The sequence below is a fragment of the Talpa europaea genome, assembly GCF_964194135.1.
Source record: "Talpa europaea genome assembly, chromosome: 14".
Lineage (NCBI taxonomy): Eukaryota > Metazoa > Chordata > Mammalia > Eulipotyphla > Talpidae > Talpa > Talpa europaea.
In genome coordinates this window covers 14,661,202-14,679,508 of record NC_140082.1, presented here as the reverse complement: position 1 = coordinate 14,679,508, position 18,307 = coordinate 14,661,202, and the positions used below count along the sequence as shown (strand labels likewise).

The window sequence follows — 18,307 nt, the reverse complement described above, 5'->3', positions numbered from 1 at the left end:
TGGAGTCTAGACCAGGAAGGCTACAAAGGGCTGACTCAGATCCTAGGGTTAGGGTTATAGCTTTGCCTGGGGCTGTTAGGGGCCAAGCCAATGTGCCCACCACCTTCAGAGAAGGTCCTGGTGAGTTCCATACTTGCTGGGCAGTCATCATCTAGGCTGCTTGTTTCCCTAGATTGCCAAGCAACTTGGATCACTAGCTCCCAGAACCTGGACTAGAGTGGCTGGTCTGATCCCCTGGATCACCCTTCTACTGCCAGCACTTCCAGAATTTGCCCCATACAACTCCTTCCTTCTGAGGCCTTGCATTCCATCTGTGGGGAGGCAGGCAATGGAGAGTCCAGCTGGAGGGGTAGCTCTCACTTCAGAAAAGGGGAGAGAGGCATGCCCAGGACAGACCCAGAGGGCAGTGGAAAGGGATGTGCCAGGGAAAAGAATAAGCTGCATGGAAAAAGCCTACATATGTCAAAGGCCAGTCCATTGAGGCAAAGGAAGGGATCAGAGAGCCTGAAAGAGAGCCAGGTAGAGCTCTGAACATGTAGTAACATCAGAATGACATTCAGGAAAGACCCTCTGACCAGTATGATGCAAGATCCCTCAGTGGTCTCTCATCCTCCAGCTAAGAGTTAGAAGGATGTGAAACAGAAAGAAAGATACCATGACACATGCCATAGGGGCTTCACAATACATCTAACAAAATGCCAAACTTTTTTGGGTAAAATTAAAACTGTACTGAATGATAGATGATTCTAATCAAAATCCTACCAGTATTTTTCAAAAACTTGACATGCTTATGAAATTTATATGGGGGAGCAATTGTGTAACAAAACAAAATAGCTAAGGCAGTGTTTTAAAAGAAGTGGAGAGGGGCAAGGAACAACGCAGACTTGACCTGCACACATCCTAATATGGTAAGAAGCTGCAGACCAACAGCTTCCTTTTTCTGCGCTGCACCATTTGGCAAGCCATGCATTTCACTTGTTTGTTGACTATCTCTGCCCCAGCCCCCTCCAGTGGACTGTGGCTTCATAAGAGTAGGGATCTTGTCTGTCTGATTCACTGAAGCAACCCCAGTGCCTAGCACATAGTAGGTTCTCAGTAAATGTTGAATGAAATAATTTCCAGCTGGGAAGCCCAACCAGAGCAAAGGATCAAGGAGCCACTACCAGGGGCAGAGGGTGACTGCCCCATCAAGTTGTGAAGAGGACTCTCACAGACCTAACTGGGAAGGCCTGAACCAAGTGACCCAGGAAACGTTGCTTCTCCCTAATGCTACAGTCCACATCACTGCTCACTCCTGAAGACCTCTGGGGAGGAGGCCTAAGGCTGCCTTATCTTCAGGGCTGGGGCTTGACATCTGGAAGGCAGAGGGACACTAGAGAGAAAACTTTCGAAGTGCAACACAGGCAACAACAGACAATCACAAAGCTTTTTCACTTATGAAGCTAACCAGCAAAACTTCAACAACAAAACCTGAAACCACATTAAAATGTAAGAAATATATAAAATATTAAAAATATATAATTCACTTAAGAATTTGCATAAATCCAAATATAATAATAGCAACTAGAATCCAGCCACATACAAAAGACTGATACCCTAAGCTGAGAAGCCCACATGCAAGCAGATTTACCACCGAAACACAAGTGTAAGTCAGCGTTGAGAAGCTCTGCAGAAGAAATCATGCATGCTCTCAGGTAGATCAAGAAGGACTTCTCTTTTTGGCAACATGGCAGACTTGGCTCCTCGATAATCCTCCTTTGTGGAAAACTAGCCATGCTAGATAAGATTTTGAAACAGCTTAATTGCTTCCATGAGCTGGGAAAGAACGTCAGGAATACTCAGGCCAAAAACTAAGTGGATGTGGAGACCTGGGAAAGGGACAAGCGTGCTCTGTCCTCACGTTTACTGAGCCCTGTGAGCTCACCAAGTTCTTCACCGCCTCAAACGACTTCCCCAAAGTAGGGCAGCTAAAAGGAGATGTCCCCATAAAGCTGGGCCCCCAAAAGCCTGTACTTTCAATATTATGGTGAATCCAAGATAAAATACAAGGAACGTTGGTAATCTTAAGGCCTAAGAGCAGGAAAAAATCCCCTAAGAATTGTAATCAGGAGACTACCCTCAGCCCAGTTCTGCAAATCTTGCGTGGCCCCAAACTGGCAATGCTCCAGTCACATGAGAGAAACAAACAAAACCTCCCTGGAGGATCTTCCCTCATTCCAGGCCTTTTGGAACCCCACGCATGAGGCTGCACAGAAAATGAGCAACTCCCAGCACAACATCTCTGATCACACAAGGAAATACAAGTTGGCCCATGTTCAAGAGAAATAACAGCGATAAAACTCCTCTTTATAGTGAAATTGTCAGCAAATACAAAATCATGTTTAATATATTTCTAGAAACAGAAAAGTGGCTTGAAAAAATTCTAAGGAGTTACCAGAAATTGAAAAGCACTAAAAATAATTTTCTAACACTACACAACTGAAGAAAGTATTAGTGACATGGAAGTGAGATCTGAAAAAAGTATCCAAAATGCAACAGATACACATATAGGAAAAAATTATAAAGACGAGAGAGAATAAAGTGAGACAGTCTCATATGTATCTAATCAAAACAAAGTAGAAGCGACCTTAAAAATTCAGTTAAAAATCTCCTCTTCCACATATACACTCAAAACTCTGGATCCTGAAGAGCCAGTCTCATAGGAACTAAGAGTAGAGGGGGAAAGGGACGACTCCCCAACTCATTGCTTGAGGCTAGTATAACCTGGTCACCAAAACCAAACAAGGACAAGAGAAGGAAAAATTATAAACAGGCATCACTCACATGATGATGGTACAATTCAAAACAAAATACTAACAAATCTAGCAAATAAAAAAATTATCTGAAATGCAACATTAGTTTACCCCCCAAAACAATCTTTCTCTGTGAGTTAGGGAACAACAACAACAAAAAGATACCTGCTTTCACCCTTAACATTCAACATTGTACTGGCAGTCCTGGCCACTGCAATAGAGGCAAGAAAGATATATGAAGTATGAGAATTGGCAAAATTAATGTTGTTCAAAGATCATAGAAAATCCAAAAGAATCTAAATTAGAAGGTCCTTGGATAGCTCAGCTGGTAGAGCTGAGGACCGTAAAGATAAATTAGGATAATGTAAAAGTCAATTACATTTTATATACTAGCAGTAAAGTGTCAGAAAATGAAGTTTTTTTTTTTGTTTTTTTTTTTATAAATTTTATTGTTATATTCCCCATACAATTGCAGCCCCCCCATTCTGACCCCAATCCCTCCCCTCCCGCCCCCGCCCCCCTAAAAGTGTCTCTGGTTCATAGTTTTTTGTTGATTTTGATTTTCACTTTCTTATAGTTATTCATTTTCCTGGTCCCTTATTTAAGTTTTCTAGATTCCTGCTATGAGTGAGACCATCCGGTATTTTTCTTTTTCTTTTTGGCTTATTTCGCTGAGCATGATCCCTTCCAGCGCCATCCATGTTGCTGCAAATGGCATGTGTTTATCTTTTTTGAAGGCTGAGTAATATTCCATGGTGTATATGCACCACATCTTCTTGATCCAGTCATCTATTTTTGGGCATTTGGGTTGTTTCCAAAGCTTAGCTTTTTTTTTTTTTTTATAAATTTTATAGAAAATGAAGTTTTAAAGATATTTACAATAGCATCAGAAACCATCGGGTACCTGATATACATCTAACAAAGGACTTAAGACCTCTAAAGGAAAGCGTAATACTTTCTTCAGAGACTAATGAAATATCTAAATTAATGAAGTTACATCATCTGCATGGTTTGGAAGACATAATATCAATTCTCAAACTGATGACAAATACTTTAATTCTCAGGGAGCTTGATGAAGTGATTCTATAATATACATGTTAAATGCAAAGGACCAAAAACTAGTCAGATACTCTTGAAGCAGAAAAAGTAGGTCTGTCTCTATTAGATATCAAAACTTATACTTAAGGGCCTCCCTGGTGGTGCAAGGGGTTAAACACCGCACTATGAAGCAATCCACAGCCTCTGAAGCATGAGTTCGATCCCCAGGCTGGCCAGGGAAGCTACCCACATGGCTAGGCAGACCTCTCCTGTTTCACCCACTACTCCCCTCAGCAGTGTATTTCAATCAGTCTGCCTGTTCTGTTCCCCACTCTCTCTGGTGGATCCTCTCACCCCCCGCATCTCTGGCCTGTCCCCCAGCTCTTGTATGCATAAGTAAATCTTTAAAAAAAAAAAAAAAACAAAACTCAAAGTCAGTCAGTGTGGTGTTGACACAGAGAAAGAGACAATAGCCCAACAGAATTAAATAAAAATCCAGAAACAGACTCATACACATAAGAACATCTGATAAGAGAAGTAACACTGTAGTTAATGGAGAAGAGACTTCAGTAAGGAATGCAGGGCCAATCAGAAGGGAAAGGAACTGAAGTTCTATCTCACATACCAAAAAAAAGTCAATTCCATATTAAAGTCAATTCTATATTAAATCTATATTTAATATAAAGATCTATATGTGAAAGACAAACTATAAATGTTTTAGATGATAATATAAAATACTATCTTCATGACCTCACGGTAGGGAAGGATTTCTTAAACAACTTATATGAAATGGAAACAATATAAAAGATTGTTAAATTAGTCTACATTAAAATTAAGAATGTCTATTCATCAAAAGATGCAAGAGTTTAAAAAAAAAAGGGTATGACAAGGAGTGAAAAAGGATTGGAACACAGATAACTTATAAAGAACTTGTATCCAGAATATTTAATAAAAAAAAAAAACCAAATCAGTAACAAGAAGACAAAAGAATAGAAAAGTGGTTAAAAGTTTTAAGCAAAGCCCTGTATTAAGAAAGAAAAGATGTTCAATCACATTAGAAATCAGGGAAAAAGAAGTTAAACCACTACACATGCATCAGACTGGCAAAAAAAAAAAAAAATCAAGTATACCAATAGAAGTGTAACTGAGGAAGCAGGATAAAGCAACACTTTGTGTCCCTGTTCATGTAAATTGATAAAACTGTTTTCAAAGACAATTTACTATCACCTAGTAAAGTTAAAACAGGTATGACCTATGATTTGGCAATTCCAAGGATTCTAGGGAGAAAGCCCAGCATGCAGGCAACAGGAGACAGAAATGTCCACAAGATGTAGTGCAATATTAAAAAAACTAGAAACAACCCAAATGTGAGTCACAGAGGCACAGATAAATAATTGTGCTGTTCACAATTCACTCATTTTCATCACTATATAGTATTCAGTAGTGACGGGCTATACAGCAGTGGCGATGAATACATTACAGCTACATCCAATAGCACGGATGAATTTCTGAAACATACTGATAAGAAAAAGCAAGGAGATAGTAGTAAATAATACATTATGTATAGTTAAGTCCAAAAACAGACAAATTTATTTAGGAATACAAGCTGAATATAAAAAGTACAAAAAGAGCAAAAGAAAGATGAACACAGAATTCAGGATGGTGGTTACTACTGAGCAGGGAGCAAAGGGGAGAGGATCCAAGAAGTGGACACAGGAATTTATATAGTAAAATAATGTGTTTTCTTAAACCAGGCGATGGATATGCACACTGTATATTCTTTCAAGTATTTTATATTTTTACAGTATTCTCTTGTAGCCACTGTCTAATAAAAAAAAAAAAGTAACTGGGGCCTCCCCGGTGGCGCAGCGGGTTGAACGCCGTGCTGTGGAGCTGTCTGCAGCCTCTGCAGCGCGGGTTCAATCCTGACCAGCCAGGGAGAAACCCACATGGCGCGGCAGACCTCTCCTGCCTCGCCTGCTGCTCCCCTCAGCAGTGTCTTTGGCCCATCTGCCTGTTCTGCACCCTACTCTGTTCTTTGGTGAATTCTCTCTCCCTCCCACACCTCTGACCTGTACCCCAGTTCTTGTATAAATAAATCAATCTTTAAAAAAAAAGAAAAAAAATAACTGTTAAAACAGTATCTTAAAAAAAAACAAAAACAAACCCATAGAGTTTTACCACTAAATCCTGAAAATGTATTTGACAATCTAGTCGGGGGTGGGGTGGGGTAGACCACAACCCACATTTCATTCTGTAGGACTGGTGCCCCTATGCCACATGGGTGGGGCAGAACTGGCAGCCTTGGCTCCATTCCAGAGGCCCCAAGTTAAAAACAAACCAAAACAAAAACCAGGAGGAAACTCCTTTCATGCATTTTAAAGGTGATTTACCAAAACCAACAGCCAAAATCCCGACCAGTGATAATGTGGATTTCCATCCACATCAGAGACAAGACCAGGACACTCATCATTAAAAGTATTTTTCTTTTTCGGATGGTCTCCCTCATAGCAGGAATTTAGAAAACCTAAATAAGGGACCAGGAAAAAGACTAATTATAATAAAATCAAAATCAACAAGCAACTATAAACCAGAGACACACTGGGAGGGGCGGGATGTGGGGGGAGAGGGATTACAATCAAAATAAGGGGGGTGGGAATTGTATGGGGAATATAACCAAGATGAAAGTGCATACATTGTGCAAAAATGAAAAATGATGTAAAAAATACATACAATTTTTTAAAAGTACATATATTTTTCATCATTTCAGAGGGCCTAGCTAAAACAAAATGGAAAGTATTGCTATATTAGGGTACCAGCAAATTTGGACACTATATCTAAAAAAAAAAGTAAGTGTATTTAATTACCAGAGTTCATAAAATAGAAAATAAAACTACTGAATCTTTCTATAGATTAATAATCAGGAATACAGCTGGATATTCTATCAGGGCTATCCCATCCACAATAGTGACAACCACCAAACATTTAGGAATATAGAGTGATTTTAAATTTCAAGTAAGGACAAATTCTAAGAATAACCTGGAAGCGTGTTTAAAAAAAAACACGAGACAGCCATCGAAAAGCTGATGACGTACAAAATGTAAGTCTGGCTAGGCCCTCACTCGCATGGGAACAGCTTGCGATGCTGTCACTGCTATGCTTAGGGGGGCATCTCAAGACCAACAGTCCCCAAGCCAAACTGTGAAATATAAATAAAGAGCAAGGGGCTCATTTAGACCTAGTGCGCTTTATGGTGACCAACGCAAGAAAAATTACTTTGGGCTGGCCAACCACGGGTGAAGCTTGGAAACCACGTTGGGCGCCAGCTGTTAGAGCAGCCCCGATATAGAACGGGTTGCCTGGCTGTGGGTCCTCACCTGCACGCTTAAAAGGGATTTATGAATACTCCACTGCAGGCACACACAAAAGGTTAATAAAAGGTTTATTTACAAGGGAAAAGGAAATAAGGAACATGTACAACTCAGGGAGAAAATAGGGAAATAAAGTCTTTAATGCGTCCTACCCGATCCGCTGACCTGGAAACCCAAAGGCACTCTCCGAGCTGGCCGGATGCTGGGAGCTGGTGGAGAGCCAAAATGGGGGACCCCCAAAGCCCACCTGTCTGCCTTTTATATCCACCTGGCTGCTTAACCCCACCCTCAGGTCCCAGCCACCTTCCCTTGGGTGGTGATGGGATTTCGAGTTCCCAGTGTCTGGCTTTGGCCTGGGGTGGGGGTGGAGTCCACAAAGCCTGTGTGGAATTAGCTTTAGGACAGCCTTTTCCCCCTAACAATTTCACGAGCGAGGCCAGCATACGTGAATTTCCATTTGGGGAAAACAAGAAGACCGACCATCCTGCCTCACTGCTTGTATTGAAATACACTCCACAAGGAGTGGAGGTTGAAACAAAAATAAAAAATTACTGCAACAATATGTAAGATTGGGGGGTGGGTTAGGGGGTTATTCCAGGTTGATAGGAAACCCCCCAAACTAAAAATGTTTGCCTTTCATACTCCAAGCCGAGGATAACCGAGCAGGAAAAGGACCAAAGCCGTGAAACCCAGGAGGCCCGGGTGCAGGGGGGCGGCGGTCTGCAAGGGGGCAGGACCCGCCAGAAAATTACCTGCATGTGGCTACTTTAAAACCTGCAGCTTCCTCTCCAGCTGTCTTGTAGATACAAAAGCTCCACACTCTAAGGATGTTTACACCAACAAAATGTTTTCTATAGTGATCAAAAGAAGTCGGAAAACCACCGAAAAAAGAGGTTTCTCCGGCTTTAATTATGAGACCACCAGAAAAAAATTCCCCAAAGGGCGGAACGCGGCTCCACTGACTCCCCAAGGTCTTTCGCTAAGAGGTGCCCCTGGTCACATGCAACCAGGTCGCCGCAACCCGACCTGTAGGCCCCACGGGCCACCTCGCACACCCAAGTTAGATGTCGCAGCCCTGCACAGACTCTAGTCGGGGCGCCCGCGCCCGCGCCCCCCTCCCCTGGCGCTGGGCGCTTCCTGGGCGCAAGCACCGAGCAGAGGGGCACGAGCTGGGCAGGCAGTCGCCGTGCCTCGAGGTTCCGAACTGGCCGCAGGGGGCGCCCTCGGCGGACAGCAACCGTCGGCTGGCTGGGGGTTTGCCGATCCTCACTCAGGGCTGTGCCTTGGCCACCGAAGCCTCTGGAGACTGCCAGGTTCTGGCTGCGTCTTCTGGGCCAGGTGAGAATTTGCAGGCAGCCCTCGGGCTCGAGTTGTATCTAGGCAACTTGTGATTTAGTGTGAGGAACTAAGATTCTCTTAAGTAGCATCTCTCCACCACAGCCGCTCACACCCAGCAGCTTGCTTAAGATGGTGGCACACTGGGGAGGGGAGTAGGAACCCAGAGCTTCAGTAGAGGGGCAGAAAGAAGTGGGGGAGGAAGGGCAGTAAAACTTTAGTGGATTAACGCTAGTCACAGCTTCCCAAGAAACATGTTGCCCAGCAGGATGGGGCCCTAAAATAGCCCATGGAAGCATCTCAGCAGAACCCAGAAAGGACAAGCAAGGAGGAGGGATCTGTCAGCTCTTCCCTCAGGTCCAGCTTTGCCCCAGTGGTATGAGCTCCACCACCCTTGACTGGCAGCTGAAAATCCTACAGCCCCAGGAAGGCTGGATTGGAAGCCTTTCCCGTCGCATCTTTAGGGGATACTGAAACTGGCCAGATGGTTAGGACAGAAGCTAACATCCCATGTGCACCACTGAGCAATCCGCCAAGACCTGCAAGCAAGCAGGTGACAAGCAGTGAATCTTGGAAACAAAGATCGGGGGTCAGGGAAACAAAGCAGCTTTGGAGCCAGTTCCAACATCAGTCAGGACCAGCTCCAGATTATTGGCAGTCTGAGCCAGAAAACCTTTATTGTCATCCAAGCGCCTTTATTTTAGAAGAATGGGGAGTTATGGGTGGACAGTGATTTGTCTGAGGCCTTGCTGGACCCAAGAACCCTCCTTGGGCCAAGCACATTCCACATTACTGGATGAAAATCGCCAGACTGAAAAACAGGCCTGGCAACATTTTGGCTCATTGCTGAGTCCTGTGCTTCCTAGGCCCTTCCACTGTTCAGACCCTGTGGAGAGGGTACCCCAGCAGTGCCTCATTCTTTTGGACAGGATTGTAGTTCCTTTGGAGCGCTACAAGCCTTGACCAAAGCTGGCTGTTCAGCTGCTCAGAGAACCAAGAGCAGTGTGGCTGTTGCAAGGGAAGCCTCAGAGGTTCCATCTTAAACAAAGGGCAGAACCCTCCAGTGGAATTCTGAGGCTATTTCAGACATGTGGCATCCACCATCCAGTCCATTACAGCCTAGCAACAGGTAGCTGTGAAGGCACCAACAACTCAGGTCAAGCCTTGTGTTCTATGTAAACGGCAAATAACTTTGAGCTTTTTCATTTATCAGTCCTTACAACTGTGAACTCTTGGCCAACACTGCTTGAACCACAGGTCTGAAAGACAGTCTACTTCTTGTAGGCCAGTGGACCCAACAAGAAGAGCCAAAAGGCAGTGTCACACATGGATATACAGGAGGACCCAGAGAAATTTTTCTCAGCCTGTTATCAATCCATTTCTTTCTTTGGTAAACAAAAATGTCAAACTCATGTCCTGACCTGGAATTGATCCTAAAGGGGTGTTTTTAATTCTAACCATGGGACAGTTCTGGGGTAAAGGGGCTTGTAAACAGTGAACATTCCTCTGAGTTGTTCACCCCTGTTTTTCATCTGATTCACAAGAGTCCCTGACAACCCAAGATTCAGAACTATAGCCCTCTACCAGAAGAGAAACAACTGGCCAATGAAGATGCCCATTTCATGTTAATCCATTTTTCTTTCCAACTAGTAAACAGTTAAGATGGAAGAGACTGCATACTGCCAAGTGAATGGAGGAAACACACTATTAGTAGCTGAACTGGAACTAGTTTCTGTAACATATCTTAGAATTAATGCATCCATCACTTACCAGCCATCTCCTTCAGATTTTACACTATATATACACAGGTCTGACTTAATCAAGACACACCACAGCATTTTCAGAGATATTAGAAATCCAAATGTTTGTATGATTGTTAAATGACAGTACATCCAAAACATTGAAATGCTATGTGGTTGTCCAGAATTAAGTAGACCCATATAAGCTATTCTGAAACAGGTGGGAGACGGAAGCAGAACAGAGTAGATGTGTGTTTGGATACTCTCTGAGAGAGAAAAACAGGTGTTGGGTGGGAGGAGATGCCCTTGCTTTTTATCATCTAATCTTTTATACTGTTTATTTTTACCATGTACATGTATCACTTTAAAAAAAAATTCACATCCATCCGATTCCTTGAAAACAAGGGTTTCTGCACGCATTCACCTTCTTGTGGCCTTGTACCAAGAACTTTCCTGCCATAGACCAACCAAACCATCTTCCTCCTCCCAAGTCATCACAGTTCCAAGATTGGTCTCATGCTAGGGAAGGGAAGAGATTCTCTGCATTTGCTTTTCTAACCAGAATAGCAGAAGCTGTGCCTGTGGAACAGCATAGGCATTCAGCCTAGCTGTGGATTTAGTCAAGGTGGGCACACTCGGAAGTGAGTATTTAGAATGTGCAGTATTTCAGCTTCTGTAGGTGTTGAGGGTGAAGACAAAAACAATGAAGATGGTGGAGATGAGAATGAAGAATTCAAAGCCACAGCGGTAGAAAGAATGAAGAGGAATGTGCTGGATTTTACAAGAGAAGAAAAGAGACTGAGTTCCGGAGTTGCCAGCAAGTTTATAGTATTGCATTTTGATTACAGATGTGTCAATAAAAAACTTGAGTATTACCCTCTGGTAAAAATGCAAAACCAACTTCCTTTTAGATTAAAACAGTAGGTTAGGGGACAAAATTAACTGTATATGGACTGGTGTGGAGAGAGCTGGACGGGAGGGGAATCATCAGCTCAAGAAACCCCAAGACCTCAGAGGAAGAGGCCAGGTATATGAGCAGTTATTTCCCCAAACTGCCCTCCCTGAGGACTGTGGTTCAGGGAAACCCTAAAGTCAATAGGTGCTGTGCATGTACGCAGGCGGGTAAGAACTTTTGATTCCAGTGTGGCTTAATTTCCTCACCAGTATGCCCAGTCTCTGCAGACAAAATGGGGTGGCATGTGAGCCATGCTGGCCTGGGGTGGGTGGACACCAGAATCACAGACCAGTAATATAGTACCATAGTTCTTGTGCCTTCAGAAATCCAATGTCCCCAAATAAAGAGTATAGAGAAGAGAGCTGGGAGAAATCAAACCAAAAATTTTCCAATGGCCATTCAAAAGAAAACTCAGCAATTCTTGCCTTTGTCTTTTACCCTGAGAAGTTGCTGGAGGAATACAATCATACGCGTTTGAATGGACAGGGAGGGAAGGCATAGTGTGCTTCCTACAGGGCTGCCTCTGGAATCCCTGCAGCCCAACCTCCCATACCTGTGGCTCAGTGACCTCCTCCCCGTCTGCCCCAGAGCAGGGACACTGACTGGGCACAGTGGGACCAAGAAGAGGGGAAGCAGTAAAAAAAAAAAAAAAAAAAAAAACCAGCATCAAACTGCAGATCAGCTAGCACGTATGTGGCAGCTGTGCCTCCTCAGGACCCTGCCACATTCAGAGACCACCAGATCAGCACCAGGGGTTCTGAAATGCAGGGTCCTACTGCATTCAGACATTTGGTGTGCTACCCAAGTCCACAGTCAGACCACAGTCTCATCTCTCTGCTTCTCCACCTGGATTCAAATAATTTGAGGCTGAAAACCTCACTGTCCACAGTTACCAGAAAATCACTCCTGCAGGGAGAACTTGGGGAATGGACAGGTGAGCTGAAGGACTTTTCTTTCCCCAAGTGTTTAGACAACATTACAAACAAGATGATTGACAGCTGCTTGGGCCACCACTCAAATCTCTAACCTGAGATGTGAGCCATGAGAGGGACAGCCACTAAATGCTGAGCCTCCTCCAGATCAAAGTCCCCTTGGGGGTCCCTGGATCAAAGCCCCTAGGGGGAGCACCACTCTGGGGGCTTCTTTCCCAGCCCCATCCCTCAGATCGCAACTTGTTCATTCTCTAGAAGAAAGACCAACCCTACCCCTGAAACCTCTCCAACCACTGGATGGTGCTGGATTTGCCGCATCTAATGAGGCCAGGAGTGAAAAGCAGCAGCTCAGGCTTCGTTGGCATCCTGGTTCTCTGTCCTTTGCCCAAGTATTACCAAAAAAAAAGTATGGTCTCACAGCAGGCACAGCATCTTGTTTCTTTTAAAAAATAAATATTTATAAACTTAGGGAAGAAGATTCAAAGAATCAGAGATCTTTTCCTCCAAAAGCACAAATGTCCCACATGAGTCAAACCAAGGCAAGACAATCATCCCATGAATGAAATACCACCCCCCAGGGACTCTGCCTTTAGGGGCAGGGGAGCTGATCTCTGGCTGTCAATCCTTTAGTCCCCCTTGGTGATCAGGTCCTCAATGTAGGCATCCAGCTCATCATCTGTGTTGATGTCAATGTCCTGGAATAGAAAGCAGCAGAATCAGCTAGGGGGCCAAAAGGCAGTGGGAGGCCCACCTCTCCACCCTCTTTGCAGCCCATGGGGACTGACCCAGAGTCACCCTACTTCCCTCCCACCCCACCTCCCCCCATATAAGGGCTGTCCCATCTCGATCATGCTCCCCTTCCCCATCCTCTGTGCACAGATGACGCCCAGATTTCTTTCTCCTGCACTGCCTTAACCCAAGTTCCCAGCTGCCTTAGATGTGCTCAGGCTTCTCAGACTCCATATGCATCCAAAACAGCTTACCCGCACCAGCCCACCCCACGTTGTTCCCATCTCAATACAAGCCACCCCTTTCCCTCTCCCAGGGATTCAAGACAAACCAGAAAAATCACCATTTTCTCCTTTCCCTCAGTTACTGCAAGTCTTCCCACTTCTCTCCCTGCCACCACTTAAGGTTCAGGCCACCAGAATCTCTCACCCCAGACAACTATGGAACTTCCTCACCAGTGTCCCAGATTCTAACCTCCATGCTCTTCCAGGCCCTCCAACACCACCCGGAGTAAATATCTTAGATTGCAAGCTAGACCATGCACACCCCTCCAGTGACTTCTCACCTGGAACAGGCCCTTTCTCTCCTAGTATCACCCACAACTACCCACCATGGGACATGGGTCCTGCTCTTCCCTCTAACCAAAATTCTCACATACTGATCTTGCAGGATTGGTTCTGCTCTCACTTCAAACAGCTCCTCAGATAGGCTTCCCCTAAATACCCTAGTAAAGTGGCCTCCCTGATTTATCTCCTATTACTTCACAGCACTTCCCACCTTCAACAACTGTCTCTTCAAAGAACTGTTGGGCTGTGAAAGCCAGGCAACTTATCTCACTTGTCTAGTTCACTTGGTATCCACAGGACAAGCATAGAGCAAGCCCTCAGTATTTACTACCTAGATGAAGAACTGAGACCCTATGGGGCACTACCAGCTTCTGGGTTACCCAATTCCATCTGGGCGTCATCTGGAAAAGTGAGAACTTCTGTTTTATGGCTTGGAGGGCTCTCAAACCAGGTTGTACAGGAAAATATCTAAACAAGGGCAAAAGTCTGATACCGTGGGTCTGGCTGGGATGAGGCCCAGGCAGCCGCACCACCTCCAGCCCTCCTGGTCAGGATGCTGTGCAGCCAGAGTTGGAACCACAGATTCCTGTGAGTGGGGAGAAGGGAACAGGAGGTGCCCAGGCCCCCCTCCCTTAGACACCAGGTGGTCCAGCTGCAATGAGAGGGCTGCCTGGCTCACCTCCTGCACCTTTTGCAGGAGCGCCACGATGTTGGTCCTCAGCTTCTGCAGCTTCTCCTCTGTTTCACGGAGCTTTCTCTCAGAGGTCCGCAGGCTCTCCTCAGAGGCCTTAGCTCGTGAGTCAGCGCGGCTCTGGTAGGAATGGCACAGATTCTGGAGCCCCACTTCATACTGCTTGAAGTACTCTTTCTGTAGGGAGAGAGGCAGAGGGTGAATACATGAGCTACTAGAGGTTCCCCCACAACCCTTCTAGATGGGCACTGGTGCCCCAAACTAGCTGAGCACAAAGACAATTGATCTGAAGGGATGCTAAACCCAAGACTAGTAGTAATTCTGGCTCTAGAGTAGAGAGATCTTGATGCCAATCTCGGGGGACTGCCATGAGAACAAAAATGGGAGCGCACACTCAGCTTTGGCAGACAGAAAGCTGTGGTAACCCAGGTGACATGAAAGAACAGCAATCACTCTCCCAGCTCAATCATACCTTTCTAACATCAGAACAGTCCTTTCAGCAATCTGTTTCCAGTCACACCCAACAATGTCAAGACCCAAAATTCTCTTCCACCAATATTTATCAAATACCCAGAAACCACAGATACCTCTAAATTTGCATAATATATTTATGGAGCATCAGATTTTTACTGTCTTTCCTAAGTAGTTAAAATGTCCAAGAGGTGGGATATTAATGTTAATTGGCAATTACTAAGGGCTATGGAATTCCTAGTCCAGCATAATGGGGAAAAGGACCTCATTCACAGAATAATGAACATTAGAGTCCATTGTGTGTATGCGACAGAGGAAAAAGTATATATTCATTATATTCAAGTAAAGCCTGAGTTACTTTAAACATTACAATTTAAGAGACTATAAAATTGACACATTAGTGGTATAACTCCATTTCCGAAAATAAGCTAAGCTGCTACTGCTCACTATATTTTGGTCTGAGCACTTTAGTCCACTGCACTCAGGCTTTATTCTGAGTCTGGCAAAAAATGTAGGCCAAAAGTAATAAATCTGACACAAGGATGCCAGGTTGACCTAGCCAACCTATAAGCCATTAATTCCTGGGATCTACAAAGCATACCTGCAGCCTAAACGAGGGCAAGAGTTGTGGCATGGACCTTATTAATATGACTCCCTGAGTTCTCCCATCTTACAGGGAAGCAGAGCGGCACCGTGAAAAGAGCAAGACCATTGTGCTAAGAAGCACCTGCATTCAATTGACTTCCTCTCCCTGAGACTAAACTTCTTTAACTCCTAGCCTCATTTCCCTTTTTACAAGGTGATAAAACCCCAAATTTCTTTCTCTGACAGGCTTTTAGCAAGAATATAGTTGTCACACAACGGTCCTCTATCTTGAATATATATGCTAATGCACAATTTTTAATTCCAATTCTCTTCTCCAGAGACTGACCCCTAGCTATTTCTACCATAAATGCACCCCTATTTGCCGTGGATAGCTTCCAGATCCATCTCCAGCCCTGGCCTTCCCACCCTCTTCACATGCCAGTCTCTACCTGCCCACTGCACATCACTAAAAATGTAGTGCTAATACTTAGCTCTACACAGCAAATCAAAATCATCTTCCTTACCCTCACCCCAAAGTTTTCTCTCTCAGCCAACAGCTTTGTGATCAACCTCAATTCTCACAGGACTGAGAACTGAGAATTCTCACTTGCCACTTGAAGGCAGGCCTCTCTTAGATGCTCACTACTGAGGTCCAAAGAGAGTCAGTTCAGGGGAGGCATCACACATCAGCATTTTCTGGGTTAAATAAGACCCAGTGCTTACTTCTACACGTCATGAGCAGCTCTACACCTCTTTCTAAGAGTTAGTAGGCACTTTGAGCCTAAGCTCTTCACTGTTGCCTGGGACAAGTTTTATTCCCTCTGCTAAGAGAAAAAAGGATATATACATTATAAAATGTCAGATAAGAATGACATTATAAAATGTCAGATCAAAATGCTGTTCCTAAACGATAACTAAGCCCCAGCATCTTACAGCTTTCTGCATACCAGAGTCATGTCAAACTAAGCCACTTCTTTTTCCACATCAAGTCTCCTCTAAGTAGAAGAAAGGGAAGCTGGCTTGGGAGTGGGGTTGGACATGGCTGAAAACTGACTATCACAACACCAAAGGGGTCTTGCAGAGTACAAAATCAGAGGTCAGGCCAGACTCACCAAAGGAAATGATATTAGCTCATCTGAATTCATAGCACTCAGCTCCTTCTTGGAGATGGGGAAACTTGGAGGCAGGAAATACCGTAAACAATTCCTAAACAAGAAAGAAGGTGGGGTCAGGAATTCAGAATGGCATGGAAGGAGTGGAGAGATACTGCCAGTCCCACAGTGGGGAGACACGCACCGGAGGATCTGGACGAGCAGGTCAATGGTCTCATGGTTGGTGCTCGGGGCAGTGGTGTCAGGCTCGATGCGAATGCAGTCAGAAGTGGAGGGCTCTGCCATGGCTACAGCCTGCTGGGCCACCACTGCCTCCTCCTCCCCCCCACCCTCCTGCTGTGTATCAGGGGTCTGATGCTCCGGAGAAGGGGGTTTCATCAGCCGCACATCCTCGCTGCCTTTCTCCACCCTAAGGAGGACACAGGGCATGTGTCGTGTGTCCTGGGCTCCCAGGATGAGCTTCCTGCAGAAGGGTTCGGGGATACCGCCTCCCCCTGCCCTAGCCAGCATTGTCAACCTCTCGGAAGGGGCATTACCAGCGGTCTCTTGGTGTTGTATCTGTGGGCACGTAGTCAAACTTCACCTTCCACCTCACCACATGCTTGCCCACCTCCACTGCTGTGACACGGCCCGTGTACCACTCCCTGTTCACACGCACCTCCACATGCAATCCTTTATCTGAAAATGGGGACAGGGTACTAGTCAGGAAACTAAACTATAGTCCCCAGACTCTTGACTCAGCCAGAACCATATTTATCCCAGGATTCACAGGGACAAAAACCCCTAAATGCTTGCCCCTGCTATGCCAGGGACATGGAGCCCAGCCACCCTGGTCTCCTTTCCCATCTGCAACAAGGGTGCTAAGGAGCACTAGGATGAATAACTACCAGAGAAAAATGCCAAGGAATTTATGCTAAACACGAGGGCCTGTTATCTATAGAATTCTCTCTGGATTAGATCTGAAACCTGTATTACATGAGAGCCCAGAAACACTTCAGGGTAAGCTGCTAATGGCCAAGGGATGTCACTTTCCACTTCTGCACTGGCTGTCAGGTACCTCCCCCAACCTCACCTTTCTGAGCCCTCTTGAGATCAGCTGGGTCCTCTTCCCCAGCACTGTCTGAGAGCTGCAAGGAGAACAGACTCTGTTAGAGGTATCTCCAGTGTCGCCCAGAAGTGTATGATCGCATGATCTGCCGTCATCTCATGTTGTCTTATATGGCAACTTAAATCACCATGCCTCGCCGACAACCACTCTCTAAATCACCATCTTTAGGCAGTATTATCTACCCTTTGCCACTGTCATAAACAAGAGAGCAGGTAAGGGCAGAACGTCATAAATGGACAGTAAAGGGTTTCAAGGCCTCTCTGATCTTTGTCAGTGTAATCTCGGGACCGTGATTAGAGTGAGAAGCCAGTCTCATTGAAAAGCGTACCTGGTGCCATCCTGTGTGACTGAGAGTACTTCCAAGACGAACTGGGCCTCAAGTCACAGAACACAAACAGAACTGGTGAAGACTGCAGGTGGCAGATGGAGACCCTGCAGAGGGAGCTGAGAGCCTCATCACCACCACCTACCTCATTTGAGTCCTTCTTTTCCTCCTTCACAATAAACTTGCCCCGCTTGGACCTTTCCTTCCTCCTATCAGCCTCCTCCTCAGCTTCTTCCTCATCAGAGACCGCAAGAGTTCGCTTACGACTAGGAGTAGCCTAGAGTAAGGAAAGATAATGAGGGGTTAGTAGCCCTTGAAGTGCAGGAAGATTCTATATGGTCCAAAGAATCTTCAGAAGAGGACTTAACTATTCCCCAGTCCCCTTCAGGAACAAGTCCCATCCAATTATTACTCAATATACAGCAATCTCCTGGCCCCTATGTCCATTAGGATGTTTGCTAAAAACTGGAATGGGAAAAGCTTTCCCTGTCAGCCTACCTGTCTAGCCAGCTGTGACCACCCTGAAACATGTAAACCAGTGCTATAGCCATCCAAGAC

The 18,307-nt window shown here is 45.1% G+C and overlaps 1 protein-coding gene across 3 annotated transcripts in view; it reads right to left on the bottom strand.

Moving 5' to 3' along the window:
- Positions 1-12,788: 12,788 nt before the first annotated feature.
- The window catches only part of MORC2 (MORC family CW-type zinc finger 2), a gene marked incomplete at both ends in the record, with an annotated part of 36,078 nt that continues 30,559 nt past the window's right edge, over positions 12,789-18,307 (bottom strand). The window contains 7 exons of one of the 3 annotated variants that reach the window (XM_084253768.1): positions 12,789-12,857; positions 14,137-14,325; positions 16,317-16,410; positions 16,501-16,725; positions 16,853-16,994; positions 17,389-17,461; positions 17,895-18,026. In XM_084253768.1, coding sequence (XP_084109894.1) covers positions 12,789-12,857; positions 14,137-14,325; positions 16,317-16,410; positions 16,501-16,725; positions 16,853-16,994; positions 17,389-17,461; positions 17,895-18,026 — 924 coding nt within the window. The remainder of the gene's footprint in view (positions 12,858-14,136; positions 14,326-16,316; positions 16,411-16,500; positions 16,726-16,852; positions 16,995-17,388; positions 17,462-17,894; positions 18,027-18,307) is intronic. The other 2 variants (XM_084253769.1, XM_084253770.1) reach the window with 2 other exon arrangements.